Source organism: Chionomys nivalis, chromosome 3 (assembly GCF_950005125.1).
Source record: "Chionomys nivalis chromosome 3, mChiNiv1.1, whole genome shotgun sequence".
NCBI lineage: Eukaryota > Metazoa > Chordata > Mammalia > Rodentia > Cricetidae > Chionomys > Chionomys nivalis.
Window position 1 is genome coordinate 103,853,502 of NC_080088.1, and position 24,047 is coordinate 103,877,548.

The 24,047-nt window shown below is 43.4% G+C and overlaps 1 protein-coding gene across 3 annotated transcripts in view; it reads right to left on the reverse strand.

The window, feature by feature from the left end:
* Nucleotides 1-1,652: 1,652 nt before the first annotated feature.
* The window catches only part of Rabgef1 (RAB guanine nucleotide exchange factor 1), a 57,026-nt gene continuing 34,631 nt past the window's right edge, over nt 1,653-24,047 (reverse strand). The window contains exons 3-8 of one of the 3 annotated variants that reach the window (XM_057764884.1): nt 20,775-20,944; nt 11,182-11,263; nt 9,988-10,120; nt 8,789-8,880; nt 6,423-6,679; nt 1,653-5,396 (exon numbers count right to left, since the gene is read on the reverse strand). In XM_057764884.1, coding sequence (XP_057620867.1) covers nt 4,998-5,396; nt 6,423-6,679; nt 8,789-8,880; nt 9,988-10,120; nt 11,182-11,263; nt 20,775-20,804 — 993 coding nt within the window. In that variant the 5' untranslated portion in view covers nt 20,805-20,944 and the 3' untranslated portion in view covers nt 1,653-4,997. The remainder of the gene's footprint in view (nt 5,397-6,422; nt 6,680-8,788; nt 8,881-9,987; nt 10,121-11,181; nt 11,264-20,774; nt 20,945-24,047) is intronic. The other 2 variants (XM_057764883.1, XM_057764882.1) reach the window with 2 other exon arrangements.

Genomic DNA, 24,047 nt, shown 5'->3' on the forward strand with positions numbered 1-24,047 from the left:
CAGTGGTAACACACACCTTTAATCCCAGGAGCCACACTAGTTGCCACAGAAACTGGGCGGTGCATGCTTTTAGTCCCAGCCCTAGAGAGGATTATAAAACGGGAGGAAACAGCTCTCAGCCACAGTCTCATTCTGAGATCCTTGGAGGCAAGATGGCCATTTCAGACTGACATAGAAGTTAGAGCCAGTGGTTGGCTGCTTTGCTTTTATGATCTTGAGGATGAACCCCAATTTCTCTGAGATTTTATTAATTGTGCTTCAATTACTTTGACAAACAGATGGACACAGGCATAGGAAGTTGGGCCTCCTAGTGGAAAAACTTCAGTAACCTGGAAGCGCCATGTGTTTATGATATAGTCAAACAGGGAGGCAGGGTTACTGCATACAGCTGATCAGGGAGGTGTGCACGTGCAAACATACACACACACACAGAACAGAGGGCACAGCATCCAGCTCAGCTGAGACGTGACCTGACACACACACACATACCAGAGGGCACAGCTGCCAGCTCAGCTGAGACTTGGCCTGACTTGGAGCAAACTTTTCTTTGGGATCTTTTTTATCCTAAATCGCCTACTCCAATCTTACCTCCTGTTTTCTTCACCCCCTTTTCTGAAGTTGTAATCCTAACTGCTATTATGGAGTTGGCATATTGTTGTGGAATAGCATATTTGTTAAGATGTATTAAATTTACATTGCAGAATAATTGTTTAACTCTGTAAAGGTGTGTGGCTTTTGTTTATGATGCATTTGTTCATCTATGTAAAGACGTGTTGCTGTTTCACCTTGCCTAAGGCACCTGACTGGTCTAATAAAAAGCTGATCGCCCAATAGGTGGACAGTAGAGACACAGGCGGGGCTGGTGGGCAGAGAGAATACATTCATAGGAGGAGGAATCTAGGCTTGGAGAGAGAATGAAGGAGAGAAGAGGGCAATGCCTGGGGCCAGGTAGCCACCAGTCACCCAGACAGAAGAAGCAGGAAATTGGGACATATGAAAGAAAGGTAAAAAGCCCGAGGCAAAATATGTGAAGAGAACAGGTTACTATAAGGTATAAGAGCTAGTGGAAGAAGCTTAAACTAAGGCTGAGCATTTGTAACTAGTAATAAGTCTCCATGTCATGATTGGGGGCTGCTGGTCCGAGAAAGCCTCGGACAGTATCCAGCATACCTCTCCAGTAGGCCCATCTAGAGCCCCAAAAGTGTTCTACTAGTCCTAGCCATGTGGAGAGGACAGGGAGTCTTTGGTGCCTGGAGAGTTGTGAGAGGGAAATAACAGCCGTGGAAATGTCCCCTCAGGCTGATGTGTGACCAGTTGCTCCCCAGCCCATGCTGATGGTTTAAGAGACTGTGGAGCCTCTTAGCGTTGGGGGTTCCCCTCGTGGAGTGGGTCAGCGCTTAGCATTCCGGCTGCTGCTTCCTGGTCTGCCACCATGTTAGGAGCCTCACTGTGTGTTCCTGCTGTCACAGCAGACCAAGACTAAAACCAGGAGCCAAGGTAAACTGCCCTCCTGGGAGCTGTGATGTTGGGTCTTCTGTCATAGAAACAAAAACAATACAGCTGTCAATCACTGTTTTTGAAACCTTCCCACGTTTATTACAGAACTAAACATATTAGTAATTATGTGTATTCCTGCAGTAAGGAGCCAAACAGCAATCTACTTGGAAGAAGGATGGATCATAAACTTTTATTGATATGGACATCTTTCCCAACACTTGATTTGAATCACATTCACAATACATAAATACCACACTTTCTTGTTTAGAAAACAATCTCTGGCCGCCGTCCTGATGCTGACTGAGGAGAAACAGCCTCTATCTGAGGCATGAGACATTATCTCCAGCACTGGACCAACATGACATACCCACAGAAATTCAGTGAATAACCTGCAAGAAACGCAGCCGTCAGCTTTTGTGGGAGGCTGACGGGTATTTCTTATTTTTTTTTTTTTTTTTTGATACAAGCTGTTATGTAGCCTAGGTTGGCTGTGGGCTCCTAATGTAGCCAAGGCTGACTCCAAACTATTTTTCTGTTTGTTTATACAGTGCTGGGGATCAAATTGAACTTGGAATCTGTTTTTATCCCACCAGCTTTGATATTATTCTATTTACCAATGTACAACTAAAAGAACTAGATGTTTCCAGGAATTTTAAGACTGTGTGGGCCTGGATTAGCACCTAGAAAGGAGAGAAAATAAAGAAAATGAAAGTGAGTCACTGAAATCTCCTGGACTCACGTCACTGTGAGAGAAGATCCCGACTAGTTATATGTGTATGAGGAAGCCAGATCAGCCTTTAATTTAGTTCCCCTGGACAAATGCTACCAACTTTGCTTTTTGAAAATACAGTATCTCTCATCGGCTTGCAACTCCCCAAGGACAGTCGGATGGCTAGCCAAGGAGTGCAAGGATCTTCCTGTCTCCACTTCCTCGGTGCTGAGATTACCAGGATGCGCCAACAAGCCAGGTTTTTTAACATGGGTTCCGGGGATTAAAAACAGGGTCTCATGCTTGCAAAGCTAGCATTTCACCTACTGAGCCATTTCCTCAACCCTTTCACAGGCACCGAGTGTAATTCACTGCCTTGTGGTTGAACCTGGGGACAGCTGATTCAGCTGCTCTATGTCTTTAGTGACAGTCGATGTGTCAAATTTGGTATATTTAATACCAGTTTAAATAAAGCATTAAAGTTTTATATTCATGCTGGAGAGATGGCTTAACAGTTAACAGCATATACTATTTCTGCAGAGAATCTGAATTTGATTCTCAGTAACTACCAGGTAGCTCACTACCAACTCCACCTGCACCCCTAGGTCCAGTGGATCTGATGCCCTCTTCTGTCCTCCACAGGTAACTGCATTCACACGAACATGAACACACAGAGACATACACATAATTAAAAAACAAATATTTTAAAAGTTATATACTTGTCCTACTTTTATTCCAAAATTATTATACTACATATTTGTAGTAAACATTTAGGAAAATATGTTGAGAAAGGAAGAAAGCCTTTCTCAGCTGCTTGAATGCCATGACACTGTTCAACAATGGTGTCCTGAGGAATTCCTAATTCCACAAGGGTGCTGATAATAACCACGTAGAAGAGTCATCCATCCATGGTATAACCAGGTTGTAAAAAGTTCCACAGGATTAGAGAAGGTTCCCCACTGAAGGGCCTCTCTGAGGGAGACATCAAGTAGCATGATACTATCTAATCAATGCAATATTCTTTGGTTATAGCCTATTAACTAGCAGGAGCATAACCTCCTCGCTTACATGAGACTGGTGATTCTTACTTAGCAGGGGCTAGCTCTGTCCCCCAGGAGACATTTAATAATGCCCAGAGTCAAGTTTATTTTTTCTTTCTTTGAGACAGGATCTCCACAGCCCAGGCTTATCTCAAACTCACTGTGTGTATAAGGATGGCCTGAACTCCTGTCCTCCTGCCTCCACCTCCCGAGGACCAGGATTATAAACATGTGTCACCACATGAATGGAGACCATTAGCCCACAAACGTGGGGTGCTGCTGGCATCTACTGGGCACAGAAAGCAGGAATGGTACTCACACATCCCACACTGTGCACAGCAACAGAATTCTCAGGCCACTACTGTCAGTTCTGAGGTGGGGATTCTGAAAGGTTTACTTTACCTGTTGCCTACTACCTGTTGACAGTTTATTCCAACTTCCATTCAAGACTAAGTCTTTGCATCGCACAACTCAGTGACGATGTGTCTGAATGAGCTGTGTGGTGGTACGTACATAAATCCCAACAATGGGAGCTTGAGGTAGGGTGATCACAAGTTTGAGGCCAGCCTGGGTTACATAGCAACAGTCTGTTTCAACAAACAAAACAAACAAAACAAAACAAAAAAAAAAATCAAAGAAAAAAGCAACAACCACCACAGCAAGTGGAGAAGTTTGTTGGATGATTAAGGGGGAGGATGCTACAAGCACAGTTCAAAGTCAACCGTACTAGCTAGCAACTCTGTATGTGATATGTTTATGTGTGTGTGGTACACATGTGTGTACAGGTACACACCTTGGGTGTCATTTCTCAGGAGCCATCTGTCTAGATCTGTTGTTTAGACAGCGTCTCTCACTGGGACCTGGAACTGGATGGTTAGGTGAGGCAAAGCTTGCTAGTCAGCAAGTTCTAGGAACCCGCCTGTCACCGCCTCCTAGCAGTGCCATCGCAGGTACATGTCATCATGCTGAGCTGCTGACATGCATGCTAGACATTGAAATCAGGTCCTCACACCGGTGTGGAAAGTGCTTACTGAGCCACCTCCCCAAGGTCCCACAACGATACTTCATGTGACCTAAAAGTTGGTGTCACACTTCCTAATGTGTACCTGAGAGGACCTCAGAGTTAGGGCAGTTAGTGCTAATGTACTGTTAAATGTGAGAGCACAAAATATTTAGATTATTTTCAGTAGGACAAAAACAAATAAAACTGTGCTAACGGCAAATATTCAATATATTTCATTTTCACCTAAAAAAAAATCAGCATGTGAAATGCCATGCGTGCAGACACCATCCCTCCCCGAGTCCTATTTTTTACATATTTACAATTTTACATATTTACTTATTAATATATCTTCTATCTTTACAATTATAAAATTACTTCACACTGGGAGAGTGTGGGAACATTAAATTCATTTCAATGTAGACTTTGTAGAATCTGTTTATCCTTTAAAAGGCAGTATTTGCCCAAAACCAATAACAGTGTCTACCACAGAGGAAGCCCATGGGAAAATCAGAAAGGACATAAAAGATTGAAACAGAATTTATACAAACCTACTTCACCAACTCAAATAAATAGTGCATTATTATTTACTAACTTCCCCTGCTAGAAAAAAAAAATAAAACAATCCCTAAAACTGTACCTTAAAAATACTTTGATGTTTTAAGCAGTTAACTTGTATTCCGGACCTGAACAGTGGAACACAGCAGCTCTCTGAAATCAGCCCCAACTAAATATGGCCATGAGCAAGACATCACCCTGCGTACACCTGTGGTTGCAGTGGGGGAGGGAGCTTGTCATTTTCCACATTCTCAGAGTCAATGGCTGCTAATGGTTGGTTTGGAGGCTTGATCTCAAGTGGGTATTTCTCAACAATGTCTTGAACTTCCTTGGCAATTCCATCTGTCCAGTCGATTAAGTCTTTTTCAAGTTTCTTGGCTTCATTCATGATCCTTTCCTGCCGTTCATTCAGCTGAGACAGGAGGTCCAAGTTCTTATACATTTGCTTCACGCCTAAGCAGGCTTCAGGGGACCAGCTCTCGGGCTCCTGCTTCCTCGGGGAGGTCTGGCCGGACATGTATCGGTCAAAATCTTCCTGACTTAAATTCAGAGACTGGGCATCTAACTTCTCAATGAAAGCCACAGCACAGCACTGCAGAGGACAGAGGACAGCAGGGCAGTCAAGGCAGAAAGGCCGCAAGAGTTCAGAAAGATTTTTTTTTTTAAACTTTATTTTATTTGAACTGGTGTGAAGGTGTCAGATCCCCTGGAACTGGAGTCACAGACAGCTGCAAGCTGCCATGTGGGTGCTGGGAATTGAACCTGAGTTCTCCGGAAGAGCAGACAGTGCTCTCAACCAATAAGTCATTTTTCCAGTCCTCAGGCAGATTTTAAACTCTTTCCCTACACCAAGTATTGGGGATTGTACCCAGGGTCTCATGCATGCTAGGCAAGTACTCTGTTATAAGCTACACCCCACGCCTTTTCTTGTGTTGTTGAGACAGTTGGTAGCCCAGGCAAGTCCTAAACTCACTCTATAGCCATGAATGATCTTGAGTTTCTGATCTCCTGGATCCTCACACTCTGTTTTAGAGTCTGAGATTACAGGCTCGGGCTGCTGGGCTTGTTCTCTTTTTAAGACATGGTCTCACCATGTAACTAAAGCTGGTGATCTACCCACCTCATCCTCTTGGCTGTGGGCACGTGCTAACGTGCCCTGTTTTCTGAACACTTGCATTTCTTTAGTCCAGTGGCGTCACAGTTCCACTACTTCCTGTCCCCATCCCGTCATCTGTTGTCTCTCCCAGCTGTCCCCTAGGAGCATTCACAGGCCAGTGCTGTCTGCCTTCAACTCTCCCTTAGCTCCAGTTACTTAATACCTGTGAAACACTTATCCAAAACAAAACAGCTCCCACGTCTAGAGAACTTTCCTATCCCAATATTCCTATTCATGGCAGTGGCAATGCTGAATCTCCCCCAGGAAGTCAGCGGCACCAGAAGCAGGGGGTTCCTCCTTGCAGCAGATCACGTGGGGCCGCAGTGATGCTGATGCCAAGCAAGCCTCAGATCTCAACTCATGAGATGACCTGCTCTGAGTAAGGGTGCACTTCTGGAGAAGTGCAGGGAGGCAGAGGATGTGCACAGGACCGAGTCACATCCCCCAGGAGTGCACTCTTACCAGGTTAGTGAAGTAGTAGCCGTCCTCGCCCGTCATAAGCCGGCTGGGATTGCAGAAGCGAGTGATGTACTGGATATTAGACTGCAGGCGAGGGGGGTTGCCCTTTAGGACGATGTAGATGAGGGTGGGAAGGAAGTCATCAGCAGAGGCTGGCTCATTCTTGGTGATCTTGATGGCGTTGAAGATGTGCTTGCTGCATCTGGTGATGCAGGCTAGCTTGTCCCGAGGCACACGTTTTGAGTCCATCTCAATGATGTCTGTGAAGCAGAGGGACAGCACCACCATGAGGCAGTTACCACACCTGCCACCCCAGCATAGGCTGCTAAGCAGAAATATATAGTGAGACCTTGTTTTTATCTTAAGGGGGTTGGGCAGGACTGGACTAAGTATTTTTAGTCTTTCAGGATTCAGAGTTGCCTCATTACTTACCCCTCCAGCAGTTAACTTAGTATAGCAAGAACTTAGATACCCAAAGCAGTAAAGACAAATTCACATCCACAGAACACATAGCACGAACCAGGCATGCCACCTTTAAACCATCCATCAGTGGGAATGACACAAGTTTGCCCAAGAAGCCCATGGGAAAGCACTCCTGAAAACTAGGCTTGTAGTGATAGTTTATTTTATTTTAATTTATTTTTATTAACTTATTAGTTTATTGTATTTTAATAAATAAAGCTTTCCTGAAGATCAGAGTGCAAAGCTAAGCCACTAGAGGCCAGGGAGTGGTGGCACACACCTTTAATCCCAGGACTCAGGAGACAGATCTCTGTGAGTTCAAGGCTACCCCAGGCTACACAGATAATTCAGAAACAGACCCAGGTGGTAGTGGCTCACACCTTTAGTCCCAGCACTAGGAAGGTGGAGACAGGAGCGATACTGCTGGGCGGAGGAAGGAATATAAAGGGGAAGAGACAGGAACTCACTGGAGTGTGGAGTCTGCGGTCTGGTGGAGAGAGAGACAGTGCAGTCTGGGCAGTCTGGGCATTGGTAGAGGTAAAAGGTTTCTCTATGTTCTTGGGCTTTAACCCCTATATCTATCTCAGTTTTTACTATTCATGCTACAAAGGCTTTAAAAAAATGTTACACCGTTTCTTTTTGTTTGCTTTGTTTTTATTTTTGCAACTGGGGCTTATATTTCTATCCCAGTCTGGCCCCAAATTCCCTATGTAGCAAGGATAACCTTGACTTGACCCTTTTAGCACTACCTCCCACGAGCTTGAGTGATGGGTGTGCACCACCACACCCAGTTAGTATAGTACTGGACAGAACCCCGGGCTTTGTTAACTGAACCCTATCCGCAGCCTCTTCAAACATAACGAGCCCCATTCCCAGCCTTTCCTAGATACCTTTAAACTCAGTTTAGAACACCTTTGCTGTGCACATTGCTCTTCAGGATATGGCTACCAACAAACTATTTCTTAAACAAAGAAGTCAGAAGAGTGGCCTTAAGTGGGTTAGAGTAGTAGCCATTGTAATATCTAGTTGTATTTGACTTTAGTTAGGTCAATGATCAAATAATGGACTTTGGGCCAGCAATATTGGTTGGTATGTAAAAGAACTTGGCTGTTACTCCTGACAACCTGAGTTTGATCCCTGTGGCACACAATGTGGAAGGAGAGAACTGGCCCCCACAAATTCTGCTTTGTCCTTACATTCAAGATGTAGTATGCTGCCCCAAATAAATAAACAAACAAATAAATAAGTCATGCTACTTAAAAAAATTATCAAAATCATGGGCTGTAGAGATGGCTCAGCAGTTAAGAGCCCTGGCTGCTCTTCCAAAGGACCCGGGTTCAATTCCCAGCATTCACATGGCAGCTCACAACTGTCTGTGACTTCAGTCACACAGACATACATGCAGGCAAAACACCAATGCACATAAAGTAAAAATAAATAAATCATTTTTTAAATATCAAAAGCAGTTCAAGTAAAAAAAAAAAAGAGAGAGAGAGCACTTGGTCACAAAACAAGAAGGGGAAAGGAGTTTACTTGCTGTAGTGTGTAGTACCCAGCCTGGTCTTCCATAGCAAGTTCCAGGCTAGCCAGGGTTATATGAGATTCTGTCTTAAATGAATGAACAGCAGTAAGAAAGAAAGAGGGAGAAAGAGAGAGGAAAGGAATGATAGATTTTTTTTTTGGTTTTTTGAGACAGGGTTTCTCTGTGGTTTTGGAGCCTATCCTGGAACTAGCTCTCGTAGACCAGGCTGGTCTCGAACTCACAGAGATCCGCCTGCCTCTGCCTCCCGAGTGCTGGGATTAAAGGCGTGCGCCACCACCGCCCGGCTAAGAAATGATAGATTTTAAGGGCGTTCCTATGGTTACTGCTGCAGCATCACGCTCATCTATGGCGAGGTCCCACTCACCTGTGATGGCTTTCACCACCATGTCAGATACTTCAGGGATTTCCTCACTGACAGGGACACAGAGCATCTGAGGTGTTACCCAATGTAGAGCCCTGCAAAGAGAGGAGTGGTCAGGAAAGTCCAAGAATGGAAGGTAGGCTCTAATCTTTTGTAAAAGGAGGTGACATCTACCCTAAATTTCAGTGGTGCCATCCATGGGCTGAGGACTCAAGCTGAAGAAAAGAGCATGCTAGGAATGCCTGTAATTAATTCCTTGGGAGGCAGAAGCAAGAAGAACAGGTGATTAAGGCTAGCCTCGGTTACATGAGACTCTATATCAAGGGGGGGGCGGCACTGGAGGGATGGCTCAGAGGTTAAGAGCAATGTCTACGCTTGCAGAAGACCTGGGTTCAGTCCTAAGCATCCACATGGAGGCTCACAACCATTTGTAACTCCAGATTCAGGGATCCAATGCTTCTTCTGACCTCCATGGGTTCCTGTGCATACATGGCACACATAAGATACACTCAAGCACACACATACACACATAAAGTACGTTTTTAAAGGAGGAAGAGAGAAGAGGTTTCCATCAGGAGTCATAAGGAGCCCCAGCTGTATGTTACTGCCACAGGCCTGCCTGCCTTCCCCACCATGATGGGGGCTATACCCTTCTAAACCACAAGCCAAATAATTCCTTCTTTTCAGCTGTTTCTAGCAGGCAACACCAACAATGCACAAGTAACCAACTAAACCAGGTGGTTGGCTAGTAAGTAAGTGTTCCACTGCTGCGGAACTGCAGAGCCTGGGTCACTCCATGGATGCCCTAAGAATGGGTCAGTAATCACCAGTTTCAGACTGGCAAAGATGTGCCTGCAGGGCTGCCTGGGAAATGTAACCCAACAGGGTGGGAAGGAGGAGAAATAACAGCCAATGCCTTGAGACAGGCAGTCACAGCTTCCCTCCCGATGAGGACAAAAACAAAACAAAACAAGAAATCAAGTCCTCATGTTCCTTGAAAATGTTAGAGATCTAGAACAATCTCAACTATCCAACATGGGTCCCATCTGCAGCCAGCTGAGTCAGACAGAAAAGCAGGTACCATGAGCCTCGCTGAGACTCTCACACACTGCACTGCTCAAGGTTGGACGCTCACACGCACTACTGCCCACATGCTGTCATTCCATTCTAGAAAGCAGATAAAAGACAGGCATGTCAGCCACCTGATCCTCTTTTGAATGGCAAGATCTTTCTTCTCATCATCAGTAGTCTCTGGGCAGAACACGAATTTATAGAGACGAGTCATGATGTGTTTTTCAATCTGATCCATTATCTTCTCCACTTTCTCTGGAGGCACTGGAATACACAGATGGGTAGAACAGCTCAAGAAAAGGTTTTTATAGTATTTTCCACACAGAAAAAAAAAATTTACTATAAACACACCCAGTAAAGAAATTACAAGTATGACATTAAAAATCTCCTTTAAATATTGACAACTTTTTTGGGCTTATGATATGGTCCAATTGATAGAGAGCTTGCCTAGCATGCAGGAAGCCATGGGTTCCACCCCCAGCACTACATAAACCAGGAATGGTTTAGACATGTATAAACCTCTCAAGCACTTGGGAAGTAGAGGCAGGAGGATCAGAATTATAAGGTCATCCTTGGCTATAACCAAGTTAGAAGCCAGCCTGAACTATGTGAAACTCTGTTTCAAAACAACAACAACAACAACAAAATTACAACTTTTTAAACTGCATCTTACAGAATTCCCACCTATTTGCTAAACTGTTTCTCTGGGATCTAGCAGGTATATGCCCTACCAAGTAGGAAGACTTTCTGTGGGTCCCTCTCTATTACTACATTGCTAAAACACTTGGAATTCCCAAGGCTGCCAAGTGCTGACAAATTTTCATTCTTCTGAGCTTTCCCATACCCATCATGTTCTCTCTGAAGCACACACAAAGCCATCATGCATACGTGAAATGCATCCTAAAGTACAGTATTAATGGAAGGCCAGTCCCGGAGAATCTCCACAAACCCAAAGGTCTAAGATGGTGAGTCTCAATTCTTTTCTGCCTCAACTCCCTTAGGATTATGTCATCGTGAACAATAACCCATCGAAATGGCAATTCCAAGGTGGGGAATTCATACAAAAAATTTCCTGAGCACTGTTGATCCTCCTCACTTTACCCATAATATAGGTATTATAGTACTCAAAATACCACTCAACTGTCCTGGTCATACACACGAAGGAAGACATTCAAGGGTGTAGTGAGCTATGAGGCAGCTGCCAATGTCAGACACCAGCCAGGCCAATCAGGGGAGTCAAGGACAGCTACCTTGAGCTGGCTGACAACACCATGTGGTGTCACCATATGCTGACAGCACCTAACAGCTGGCTGACAACACATTACCTTTTCCACGAGTCTGCATTCTTTCGGCCACATTCTGGTAAAAGTCCTGAGTACATTCTGACTGCTCCTCGATGCTTAAGTCCTGGAATCAACAGTCAAGAGAATAGTAAGCAGCTGAAAAGTTTCAGGACACTAAATTTTATCAAGTTTCTAAAAAACGCTCCTTACATTGAGCCAATCCTAAAAGCACTTACAAATTACACATATTCTACAAGAAAAAAAATCTCCTGTTCATGATTTTTACATTTCACTATATGTACATAAAATTTGTGTACACTCCATTTATTTCACTTACATCACCACCCTCCTTATATATTATTACTATTGTTGTTGTTCATTTTTTTGTGACAGGGTCTTGCTGTCTAGACTTTAAAAAAAAATTATTTATTTATTATGTATATGTGTTTTGTCTGCATGTATACCTGCAGGCCAGAAGAGGGCACCAGATCTCATTACAGATGGTTGTGAGCCACCATGTGGTTGCTGGGATTTAAACTCATGACCTCTGGAAGAGCAGCCAAGTGCTCTTAACCTCTGAGCCACCTCTCCAGCCCCCACATTGCCATTTTTTAAATTTATTTTGGGGTGCTGAAGAGAGGGCTCACTAGGTAAAGCCCATGCTGCCCTAGCAGAGGACTCAAGTTTGGTTCCCGATACTCCCCATCAGGCAGTTCGTCACTGCTGCCCTATAACTTCAGCTCCTCTTTCAGACTCTGTGGGTAACACACTCATGTGCACATAACCCCCCCCCCACACACAATTAAAATAAAATCTTTTTAAGCAAAAGAATTTTTAACTGTGTGTGTGTGTGCGGCACGCGCAGTGCTAGCAGAGGCCAAAGAGGACGTTGGACCCGTTGGACCCTGTGGAGCTAGAGTTACAGACGGAGGTCCTAACCCTGAGGCAGGTGTTAGGAACTGAACCCGGGTCCTCTGGAAAAGCAGTACACTCTCTTCACCTCTGGGCCATCCCCCAGATCCAGGAGAGCCCCACTACTAATCAAGTGTTTTCTCAGTTGCTCTCTAGGAACTACAAATCCATGATATTTCTACCCAAGGTGCAGTGAACAGATCGAGGCACTGAGCATGCGATCCTAGACTTGTCAGTGTGCTGTGCCAGGAACATTCCAATTCCTTTCCACTCAATATTTAGAAATACACCGTTGATGGTCAACAACCACAGTTTTCTACTGTGCTGAAGAACATTAAAGAGGCTGAAGAAGGTCATTTAGATGTTAAGAGCACCTGCGGCTCTTCCAGAGGACCAGAACGAAGTTCCAGCACCCACATCAGATGACTCACAACAGCCTGTAGCTTAGCTCCTGAGCTCCCACACCCTCTGCTGACCTCTTTGGGCACCTGCTTGCAAGTACACATACTGACATGCAGACACACACATACATACGTACAAATAAAAAACAACACCCCCCCCCTTAAAAAAAAGAACACTGGAGGTTTCCGCTAAGTGCACCTTGTACCTGCTCTCCTTTGCTCACCCCTCTGCCTCGCTGCCCTGTTCTGCACTCTACTTCTACAATATGGACTTTTTCAGCTTCTGCTTATAAGTGAGAACACACTGCTTCTAATTTTAAAACGAAGTCTGTACTACTTCCTCCCAACTTCCTCAAGAATTAGAGCTTGTGCTGATTAGTCTCTTTCTTTAAACATACCCCTCTGGTTTCCCACAGTGGCCAGGAACAGCAAACTACTGTTTGGATTAGAACACTGACATGGGTGTTGGCAATGTGGCTTTGTGAGTAGAGAGCTCAACTAGGACGCAAAAGGTCCTGGGATTGATTCCCAGCACAGGGCACACCAGGAATGGACACCTGTGATTCAGCATTTGGGGGTAGAGGCAGGAGAATCAGGTGTTCAAGACCAGTGTGAGCTACATGAGACCCTGTCTCAAATAAATTTATGAGTGAAATATTCAGAAAAAATTTTAAGGTACAGGAGGGATGTCATCTTTCCATTTATTCTGTGAAAGTGTAAGTGAATGAAGATGCAGCCCCACTTTAAACTATAATCTCTTCATTTAAACAGAAAAACACCTTTTCCATAAGCATTAATACCAAGCAAACTGTAAGTTAATACAAACTAATCAGTGGCAATTATTTTGTTTTGTTTTGTTTTTGTGAGACAGGATCTCTCTACATAGCCCAGGCTGTCCTGGAACTTCCTATGTATACCAGGCTGTCCTCAAATTCAAGTGATCCACCTGCCTCTCCCTTCCAAGTGCTGGGATTGAAGGTGTACATCACCTCGCCTGGCCTTAGCAAATTTTAATAGCAAGACTGTTATCATAATGAAATGGCCAAAAGGTCCTATGTTATGCTTGATCACTTCCTTAGTAAGAAAAGTGGGGTTATTTCACAGTAGCTGCACATACAGAAATTGGGTTTTATTTTTAAAGATTTATTTTTATGAAGCTTTGTCTACAAATATGTATTGTACCACATGCATACATGGTGCCCTCAGAAGCCAGGAAAGGGAGTCAGATCTGCTGACAGTGCTGACACTGAACCTGGTCTACAAGAGCAGCAAGTGCTCCCTCCTAAACACTGAGCCGGCTCTCCAGCCCTAGGGAATTGTGTCTTTAAAACCTGAATTAAGTGTCTAGAGAGACGGCTCAGTGGTCAGGGCACTGGCTGCTCTTGAAGAGGACCTGGGTTCAGTTCCCATCCCCCACATGGCAGCTCCCAGTCATCTGTAATTCTAGCTCTAATGTCCTCTTCTGATCTCTGTTAACACAGGGCAATCAAGTGGTGCACAGTCCTACGTGCAGCCATAGCGTGCGCACACGCACACACACACACAAAATAAAAACTTTAAGAAAAATAATAAAACCTGAACTGAGCAATAAGGTGGAAGTCATCTCTGGCTGGACAGCAAATGCAGGCTACGTGAGACCCTGCTCAAAGAGCAGAGATGAAAACAAGCAAGCAGAGGAAAAACCTCGAATGAGAAACTCAGAAAATAAGCACAATTTCAAAAAGACATTTGGGTTTTACTGCACTGGTCGACAGACTAAAAGGCAATGTACACTGGGGATGTAGAGGGCAGGCTGTGCTTTCAGGAGAGGCAGAAAGTCAGGACCTATTTTTAACTTTTTTTTTTTTGGTTTTTCAAGACAGGGTTTCTCTGTGTAGCCTTGGCTGTTGAGGAACTCGCTCTGTAGATCAGGATGGCCTCGAACTCATAGAGATCCACCTGCCCCTGCCTCCCAAGCTGTTCCACACCTCACAGTATAGTTCAGGCCATCCTCTAACTCACTCCACCTGTCTTTTAAGTGCTGAGATTAAAGTCATATGACACTATACCCAGCTTGATTTGGGGTTTTGAAACAGGCTCTCATTGTTTTGTCCAAGCCAGTCTCAGATTTGTGGGCTCAAGTAGCCCTCCCACCTGGGCCTCCCAAGTGCTGCAGGTACAGGCTTACACCAACACGCCCAGCCTAATAACATGTTCTCATATGGACAGACTTGAAGGAAACAATTCCTCACCACGTCATGGACCACATAAAATTAGGTTACACGGTTTTCTAGTTAGGAATGGGAAAGATTAGTGTCTCTTTGGATCTCCCATGCCTTTTCTCTTTCTTTCTTTTTGAGATGAGGTCTCACTATGTAGCTCTCGCTAGCTTGGAACTTTACATAGACCAGGCTGGCCTATAACTCAGAGATGCAACCCATCTGCCTCTGCCTCTTGAGTACAGAGATTAAAGGTATACACCACAATGCCCAACTTTTCACCATACTTTAAAATTACTGTTGAAGGACTGAAGAGATGGCTCAGCAGTTAAGAGCAGTTGCTGCTCTTCCAGGGAACCCAGTTTTGACTCCCAGCACCCATATGGCAGATCACAATTGTCTCCAACCCCAGTTCCAGAGGATCCAATGTCCTCCTCTGACCTCAGTGGGCCCTGCATGAAATAGGTACACAAATATGCATGTAGGCAAAATACCTATAAAGTCATAAAGTACAACAAAGAAAGCTGTAGATCCTATACTGCACGGGTGACCACACACACCCTGAGCCCACAGTCACTGTTTTACCCAATTAAAGCTTGAGTCTCACAGTAAGACTATTTTTCTTAATATTTTATTTTTAATTATGTGTACAAATGCATGTGTGGAGGGGGATGCGCATGAGCACAGAGCTCGCAGAGGCCGGAAGAGGGCAATGGGTCCTCTGGAGCTAGAGTTACCAGCAGTTGTGAACACCCCAACAAGGGTGTTGTGAACTGAAGTTCTGGTCCTCAGAAAGTGCAGGACCAGCGTACTCTTGATCAATGAATCATCTGAGATAGTCTTTTCTAGTAAGACTGTTCTATTCAAGTAATGTTATAGAACTAAGAAGTACAAAGAAGTCAGGTGGTGGTGACACACATCTTTAATCCTGGTAGGAGTCAGAGGAAGGTGAACCTCTGTGAGTTCGAGGCCAGCCTGATTTACATAGTGAGTTCCAGGACAGCCACGGCCACACAGAAAACCCTGTTTTGAAAAACCAAAACTAAAGACAAAACAAAAAAAGATAAAGAAACCAAGCATAGTAAATACTAGCTTCTTTTGTAACTCTCCTCCATTGACTTTCCTTTTGCTTTTTTTTTCCCCTTTATTTAGGTGCTGGAGGCTGAACTCAGAACTTTGTCCATTGAGCCATATCCATGGCCTCTTCTCCACTTTCTGTGGGGGTGAGTTGGTTTTTGTTTTTTTATGTAAATCCCGGTCTCCAGCCTCCATCTTTGGAGACCCCGTCCCTGTGCTCCTTGACAACCACCCCAGGAGGGTTAAGGTAGCCCGCCAAATTTTGGGTCCTCCCCAGAAAAGGTAAAGACTACTCCCCCAGGCTATTTAGACTGCTCCCCCCAAAATAAACATGTGGTCCCCATGTGCCCCCCATCATCCCTTCCTCCTCGTGGTCGTGTTGGTGGATTTCTGGTTCCCCTAGGGGCCACCCAAGAGTCCAGGAGTCCAATTAAACCTGGGTATCTTTTAATTTGGTTTGTTTTGATTAGACATGATTGGGATTTTTGTGTTAGCAGAGAGCTATGTTAGAAAATATTCTTAACAATTTCCTTTTTTTTTTTTTTTTTTTTAAGACAGAGTTTCTGGAACTCACTATGTAGACCAGGCTGGCCTCAAACTCAGAGATCTGTCAATGTCTACTTCCTGAGGGCTGGAATTAAAGGTGTGTACCACCATGCCTGGCAGACCCTTCTCCAATTTCTTTCCACAGTACTGGGAATGTGTGCTAGGCAAGCTCTCTGCCACTGAGATATATTCCCAGACTATCTCCTTTGTTTTCTTAATTTTAAAACCTTTTTGTGGCTGGTTTTTTGAGACAGAGTTTCAGGCTTACTAGGAACTCACTATGTAGTTCAGGCAGGCTTTAAGCTTGGTGATTCTCTAGCCTAGACCTCCCAAGTGTTGAAGATTACAGAAGTGATTCATACCAGAATGTTGTGTTAATTATGAGTCTGCTTTTCTCACTGCAATAGAAACATATCATTCTAAAGACTATGAAGGTTCGATAATATATATTAAATCAGATAGCTAATAACAGAGTCAGATGTGGTGGAACACAGTTACAACCTCAGTATTCAGGGGATTACAAATTTAAGGCCAGTATGAACTACATAGCAAGACCCTGCCTCAAATGAAAGAGAACCAAGTAGATACTAATAAGTTAAAAAGAAAAGGGGGGGGGGGCAGAGAGATGGCTCAGAGGTTAAGAGCACTAGTTGCCCTTCCAGAGGTCCTGAGTTCAATTCCCAGCAACCACATGGCAGCTCACAACCATCTGTAATGAGATCTGGCACCCTCATCTGGCCTGCAGGCATACATGCAGACAAAACACTGTATACATAATAAATAAATCTTTTTTTTTTTTTTTTTTTTTTTTTTTAAAGAGGGGTTGCTGGAAAAATGACTCTGAAGTTAAAAGGTACTTGCTGCTCTTGCAGAGGATTTGAATTCTGTTCCTAGCACCCACATAGCAGCTCACAACTGCCTATAACTCATGCACCAGGGGATTCAATGCCCTCTTCTGGTCTTGTGCAAACACCCACATAAAGAAAATTAAATCTTAAAGGAGAAAAAAAGAATGACTCTCTAAGAAGAGCCTCCCCCCGCCAACACACACTAAGGTGCGTCTTTCTCCTGAAGAGCCCCTCAACCCTTGAGCTTAAAATCTATTTCAAAATATTTTAAATAAACTAATTCTGCTTTTTAAAATGGAGGTAAAATAAAAAGACTTCAGAAAAATATTAGCAAAAATTGTTGGGCGGTAAGGTATTACCATATAATACTGTAGTGAAATATGTAGGTGCTGAAATTTTAGTCAAAAGGGATAGTGTTTAGGGATGTTTTTAAAAGTCTAAATGCAGATTAAGTATTTCCTAACAAAGATCAAATGTCTGGGAAAGACATTTAATGCAATTCTGAAAACAACTGTCTAATCAGAACAGGTTGTACAACCCTGGCATAAACTAGGACTGGAGAAAACAGGAGTGGCGCAGAGTCAAACAGAAGCAGAGTGCGCCACTGTTCTACACCAGCAGTTGGGGAAGAATCTGTACAATGCAACAGGAACAAAGACCGATTTATATCAATGGCCAGTGGGGCTGTTTCTACAGATAAGATTTAGTTAAGATTTAGTTTTCATGCTGAGTAGGCCCTTAGAGCAATATCAAGAAAGTTTAAGTTGGGTAAAGATTTGTGAGCACATTTGAAAAACTCAATACAGAATGCACCTTAATCTACAGTACATTTCAAAATCTCCAGGAACTGTTCCCTACGTTATACTTAATAAATTTATCTAATTAGTGTCTTAAAGCAAGAGTATGTAAGTTCAGGCATAAACAGCAACTTTTATGACTCGGAGTCAAAGGCCAGTAGGGATTCCTTCAAGGCCCTGGTATTATATAAAGGTACTTGCTACCAAATCTGGAGGTCTAAGTTTAATCCCTGGGACCTACATGGTGGAAGGAGAGAACAGCTGCCCACTGGCCTCCATACATGCATGCCTATATACAAGCATACAGATAAATAAATAATAAATAAATGTACATAAAAATAAATACATAAAAATGTATCAGGTATATGGTCCATCATCCTAGACACCAAAGATACCCAGGATGCATGCGTAAGACTGGAACCCTTATCACAAACGGTTGGCGCTAGTGTAAAACAGAAATTTAGTTGCACAGTAGTTTTTAAAACAGGAGGAATCTGAGTCTTATCATGGTCTCCAGTGTCAATTAATGGTGCCCTGAACACACAGCACGGTGGCATCTCTAACAGCTGCTTACTTTTTTTTTTTTAATGTATTTACTTATTTGAGACAGGGTCTCACTGTGCATCCCTGGCTGGAGCTCACTAGGTAGACCATACTAGCCTGTCTCTTCCTCCAGGAGGCTGATATTGAAGGCATGCATCACCACATCAGGGTTGCCTCTTTATTTTCATATTCACTAAATGGTTAATTAAATGAATGCAGAACAAGGGTACATTATACTTCTCAGAAGAAAAACAAACCCAGCTGAGCAGTGTTTCTGTAATATAATCTACAACATATATTCTGTACATACTGCAGCATAAATGCAGAGTTAGTAGAGACCATTCCAGCCCAACAACAAAAAACCCTCAGACTTTGCTTTTTCCACATTAAACAAGCCTGTCATTGCTTCCCTCCCTTCTCCTACACTCAAGTCTCACCGGTGGTAGCTTGCCTCAACTCTAAATGTCACTGTTTCTTCACAAATACTTAAAAGAAGAAACAGTCGCCTGCTAACACGGGGTCACGACACCCCTGAAGAGCAAGAAGGAAAGCTTCCCTTTGGAGAACTGAATCTTTTTTTTTTTAAATATTTATTATGTATACAATATTCCGTCTGTGTGTATGCCTGCAGGCCAGAACAGGGCACCAGACCTCATTACAGATGGTTGTGAGCCATGTGGTTGCTGGGAATTGAACTCAGGACCTTTGGAAGAGCAGGCAATGCTCTTAACCTCTGAGCCATCTTTCCAGCCCCTGGAGAACTGAATCTTATGTAGGACAAGGATCCACACTTCTAAGGCTAGATGTGTCTGACCAGAGGGCAGTTAAGCAGCTCTGCTTCCTGATTACCATTCCCTTCTATGTAAGCTCTCTTCACCACACAGAAGACCTACATTGCTGTGGGACAATAGTCTATACCCTGTCACTTGTATTTTAAATAAACACTGATTGGACAGTAGCCAGGCAGGAAGTAGAGGTGGGGCAATGAGAACAGGAGAATTCTGGGAAGAGAAAGAGTCAGTCTACAGTTGTCACCCAGACACAGAGCAAGCAAGATGTGACTGTCACGCCATAAAAAGTTCCAAGCCACATGGCTAACACAGACAAGAATTATGGGCTAATATAAGCTATAAGAGTTAATAATATGAAGCAGGAGCTACCTGACCAGCCAGTTTATGACTAATGTAGACCTCTGTGTATTTCTTTGGGACTAAACAACTGCGGGACCGGGTAGGACAGAAACCTCTGTCAACACTACATGAGTTAATGCTGCAGAAGATGAAAATACTTCATCTTTATTTACAAAATGAATTTTTTCGCAATTAGTCTTATGAATTATGGAAACTGAAATTACAGTTAAGAAATTCTAGACTAAGACACAGGTGTGGATGAGCATGGTGGCACACAATACCTACAAATGACAGCAGCATTCCAGAGGCTGAGGAAGGGGGATCGAATTCAGTCTCAGTCATGTGGCAAGTCTGAAGTGGACATAGACTACAAACATTGAGACCACACCTCAAAAATCCACAAAACAACCCCCCTACCAGGCATTGTGGTATGTTCCTATAATTCCAGCACTGTGAAGGCTGAAGCAGGAGGTAGGGAGCTAAAGTCTAGCCTGGGCTACACAGTGCCATGCATGTGGAAAACAGAGCTGTAGCCAAGCACTGGTGAGAACCCTAATGAGTGAGCAGACGGCTGACTCATTCTCTTTGGTTTCATACATCCTGCATCTACAAAGCAAAGGGACTGAAACTGTAGCTTTCAATGTCTACACTTTATCGTTTTTTTTTTCCTCTAAATGAACATGGAGAAGAACATTAAAAACCTAAATATGCACCAGGCATGGCGGTGTACACCTTTAACCCTGGGAGGCAGAGGCAGGCGGATCTCTGTGAGTTCAAGCTCAACCTGGTATATATAGTGAGTTCCAGGCCAGCCAGGGCTATACTGTGAGACCCTGTCTCAATCAGGGAATACAAGGTGGAAAAAGGAATGATTCAAACACAAAAAGTAAAACAAGTAATAACAAAATCTATTTCATGCTACTGGCCGCAGAGTTGAGCTAAAGGTCCGTGGAGGCAGGCTACTCCATTACAAGGTAACTCTCTAACTTCAGAAGTCCCACAGAGATCACCAGAGCACGGTGGAAAAGTACTAGCCAGGGAGTCAGGTGTTAGTTGAGCTAAAAGGCTTGTCTTAGGTAAATATCACCTTCTTGTTGTCAGGTGTAAAATGACAAGATTACAGTTATCTCTAACCCTCCCTAAAACCACAGCTCTTATTTCTAAGGGGTTAGTCTCAGCCTACCCTTTTGTAATGCATTGCTTCCAAAAACATCTTCGTCTGTTTATAGACTTCTTGGCCTGTCTTGTGGAAGGTCTTGAGAAAGTCTATGAACTCTTTAGTCACTCGATCCGTCTCAATGCTGGTTTGCCGGTTTATGGAGGGACTGGGAGCTTTGGCTTCCTGAATTTCTGCTGAGAAAATTAAACACATTAAGTTTGTTACCCAGAAAACTGATGTATGGAATTACTCTATGTAGTTAACAAGATGACTGAAATTATGTTTAATTAAAGTTAAATTTATATCACTTTATATTTAAACATTTGGATGAGTGTCTTTAAAGTAAGGAAAATTTGAAAGTATAAGCAGATCAAAACCACATGAGCTGAAACATATTCAGGTGGACTGGAAATGTGGCTCAGCTGGTAGAGTGCTTGCCATGCATGTAAAAATCCCTGGGTTCCAGGCCCAGCAATGCATAAACTAAGCATGGTGACGCACAACTATAATCCTTGGGAAGTGGAAGCAGGAGGATCCAGGTCAGTTTAAGGTCATCCTCAGTTACCTAGTGAGTTTGAGGTCAGTCTGGGCTTCATAAGACCCTGTCTCAAAAAAACTTAACTACAGGATGGCCAGATGGATCAGCAGGCAAAAGAGCTGGATGTCTGGTGACTGAATTCAATCTTCAAGACACACAGAGTGGAAGCAGAGAATGACTCCTGATTGCAAGAAGTGAATTAAGGCATAACTATTCTTCAAAGTACAAATACAGGGACGGGCATGGTGGCAGAGGCAGGCGAATCTAAATTGAGGCCAGCCTGGTCTGCATAGTGAGTTCCAGGCCAGCCAGAGCTACAAAGTGAGATCCAGAAAATAATCAAATAGTAAAAGCAAATCAAGAAATAACAAAAACTCTCAAATTTGTGCTACTAGTCTAACATGTGTTAAAATGAGTTACAGGTGTAGGAAGGCAGGATACTGCTAGAAAGTAACAGGCGAAGGGGGCCTGTGCTCCCTGAAGTCGGAAGTTCCACAGAGATGACCTCTGAGTGCAGTGGAAAAATACTAGCACACACCCGGCCCCAACCTAATAAAATGTAAAAAAATAAAAAACAAATACCCATGGGCCAGTAAGATGGCTCAAAAGGGAAAAGAGTTTGCCACACAGGCCTGGAGATGTGTTTTATCTCCAGAACCCATATAAAGTAAAAGGAAAAAAACTCCACAATGTGGTAATATTATATCCACAGGCGAACAGACACACACCCAACTCATAAATTTTTAATTTTTTAAACAAACAGAAAACAAATAAAAAATACTCAATAGAAGCTGCTCCTTAGCATTCTTTTAGCCAAAATACACAATGCATTAAGCTGTATCATTAATCACCAATACTGAATTGGTACCCTTTTTTGAACAACTTTCTTGATGATCACCTAAAAATTACTAATCAAAGTAACCATCAATGGGAGCACAAAGGCATCAGGTAACACACAGCATTGGAGAACTTCCAAATCACACTTCACCTGCCATATAGACAAAGGCCAATTTATTTCCCCACCATTCAGCTTGCAAGTCACACTGCTCATAGTAAAAAGGCATCCAAGCTGGGTGCAATGGCACTTTGAGGCAGGAGGATCAAGTCCTAGGTCAGCCTGGATTACACAGTATATGTGATACCAGCTTACACTTTATAGCAAAATTCTACCACTCTCTCTCATACACATCCCCTAACAGACACTGAGTAAAAGGTTTTGTTTGTATTTTCCTTTCGAGACAGAATCCTCCTGTGTCGGCTTCCTAAATGCTAGAACTACAAGTGTGCACCACCACATCCCACAAGAAAAAGAAACTGAAAGGCATTAAAATCGAAAATCGACGAACTTCACACTATTATTTTATTGGTCTTTTTATGAGACAGGGTCTCACTATGTAGCCCTTGCTGGTCTGGAGCTTAGTAAGTAGGCCAGGCAGGCCTTGAACTCACAGAGATCCATCTGCCGGAGTTCTACCTCCTAAATTCTGGGATTAAAGACACGGAACACCATGCCTATCTCCACATTATTCAGGAGAAAAACCTCTGACCTCCACACATGGGGAAATAACCTACCCCTCACAAAACTAGATAGATACAGACAGTCAGATAGAATTATTTATGTATTTTATGCATATGGGTGCCTTGTCTCCATGTGTGCCTGAACAACAGAAGAGGGCATCAGATCCCATTACAGGCTGTTGTGAGCTACCTTGTGAATACTGAGCCATCTTTTCAGCCCCAAGACTGATAATTTTATTTTATTTTTGATTTTTGAGACAGGATTTTTCTGTGTAGTCCTGGCTATCCTAGAATTCACTCTGTAGATGAAGCTGACCTCTAGCTCACAGAGATCCACCTGTCTCTGCCTCTTGAATGCTAGGATTAAAGGCGTGCGCCACCACTGCCCTGCAAGACCTATAATCTTTTTTTTAAAGATTTATTTATTTATTTATTTATTTATTTATTTATTTATTTATTTATTATGTATACAACATTCTGCCTCCATGTGTCCCTGCAGGCCAGAAGAGGGCACCAGACCTCATTACAGATGGTTGTGAGCCACCATATGGTTGCTGGGAATTGAACTCAGGACCTCTGGAAGAGCAGCCAGTGCTCTTAACCACTGAGCCATCTCTCCAGCCCTAAGACCTATAATCTTAACAGGGAAGATGGGCACTTCAAGAATGACAAAAACACAAATTAAAACCACAAGAAGATGCCATTCAAAAAGGTAACTTGCTGGGTATATACCTTTAATTCCTATACTTGAGAGGTACAGGCAGGTGGATCTCTGAGTTCAAGGTCAGCCTAGTCTACAGAGCTAGTTTCAGGACTACACAGGGTGGAAAAGAGGGGAAGAGTGGGGAGGTGAGGGAATAGAGGGTAGAGGAAGGGAGAGTAAGAAAGGTGAGGGAAGGGGAGAGTAAGAAAGGAAAGGGAAAGGAAGGAAGGAAAGAAGGAAGGAAGGAGAGAAAAAAAGGAAAGGAAGAGAGGGGAAGGAGGAAAAGAAAAAAGTTAACTTAATGATTTAGTAACAAAATAATAATCAAAATTATAAAAATCTATGGTAATTTGAATAAGGTGGTCCCCATAAGCTCATATATTTGCATACTTAGTTCCCAGTTCGTGAACTGTTTGAGCAGGATTAGAAGAATTAGAAGGTGTGGTCTTGTTGGAGTGAGCCAGTAGGGGTGGGCTTTGAGTTTCCAAAAGCCCATGCCATGCCCAGTGGCTCTCTGCCTGCTGCCTGTAGATCAGGA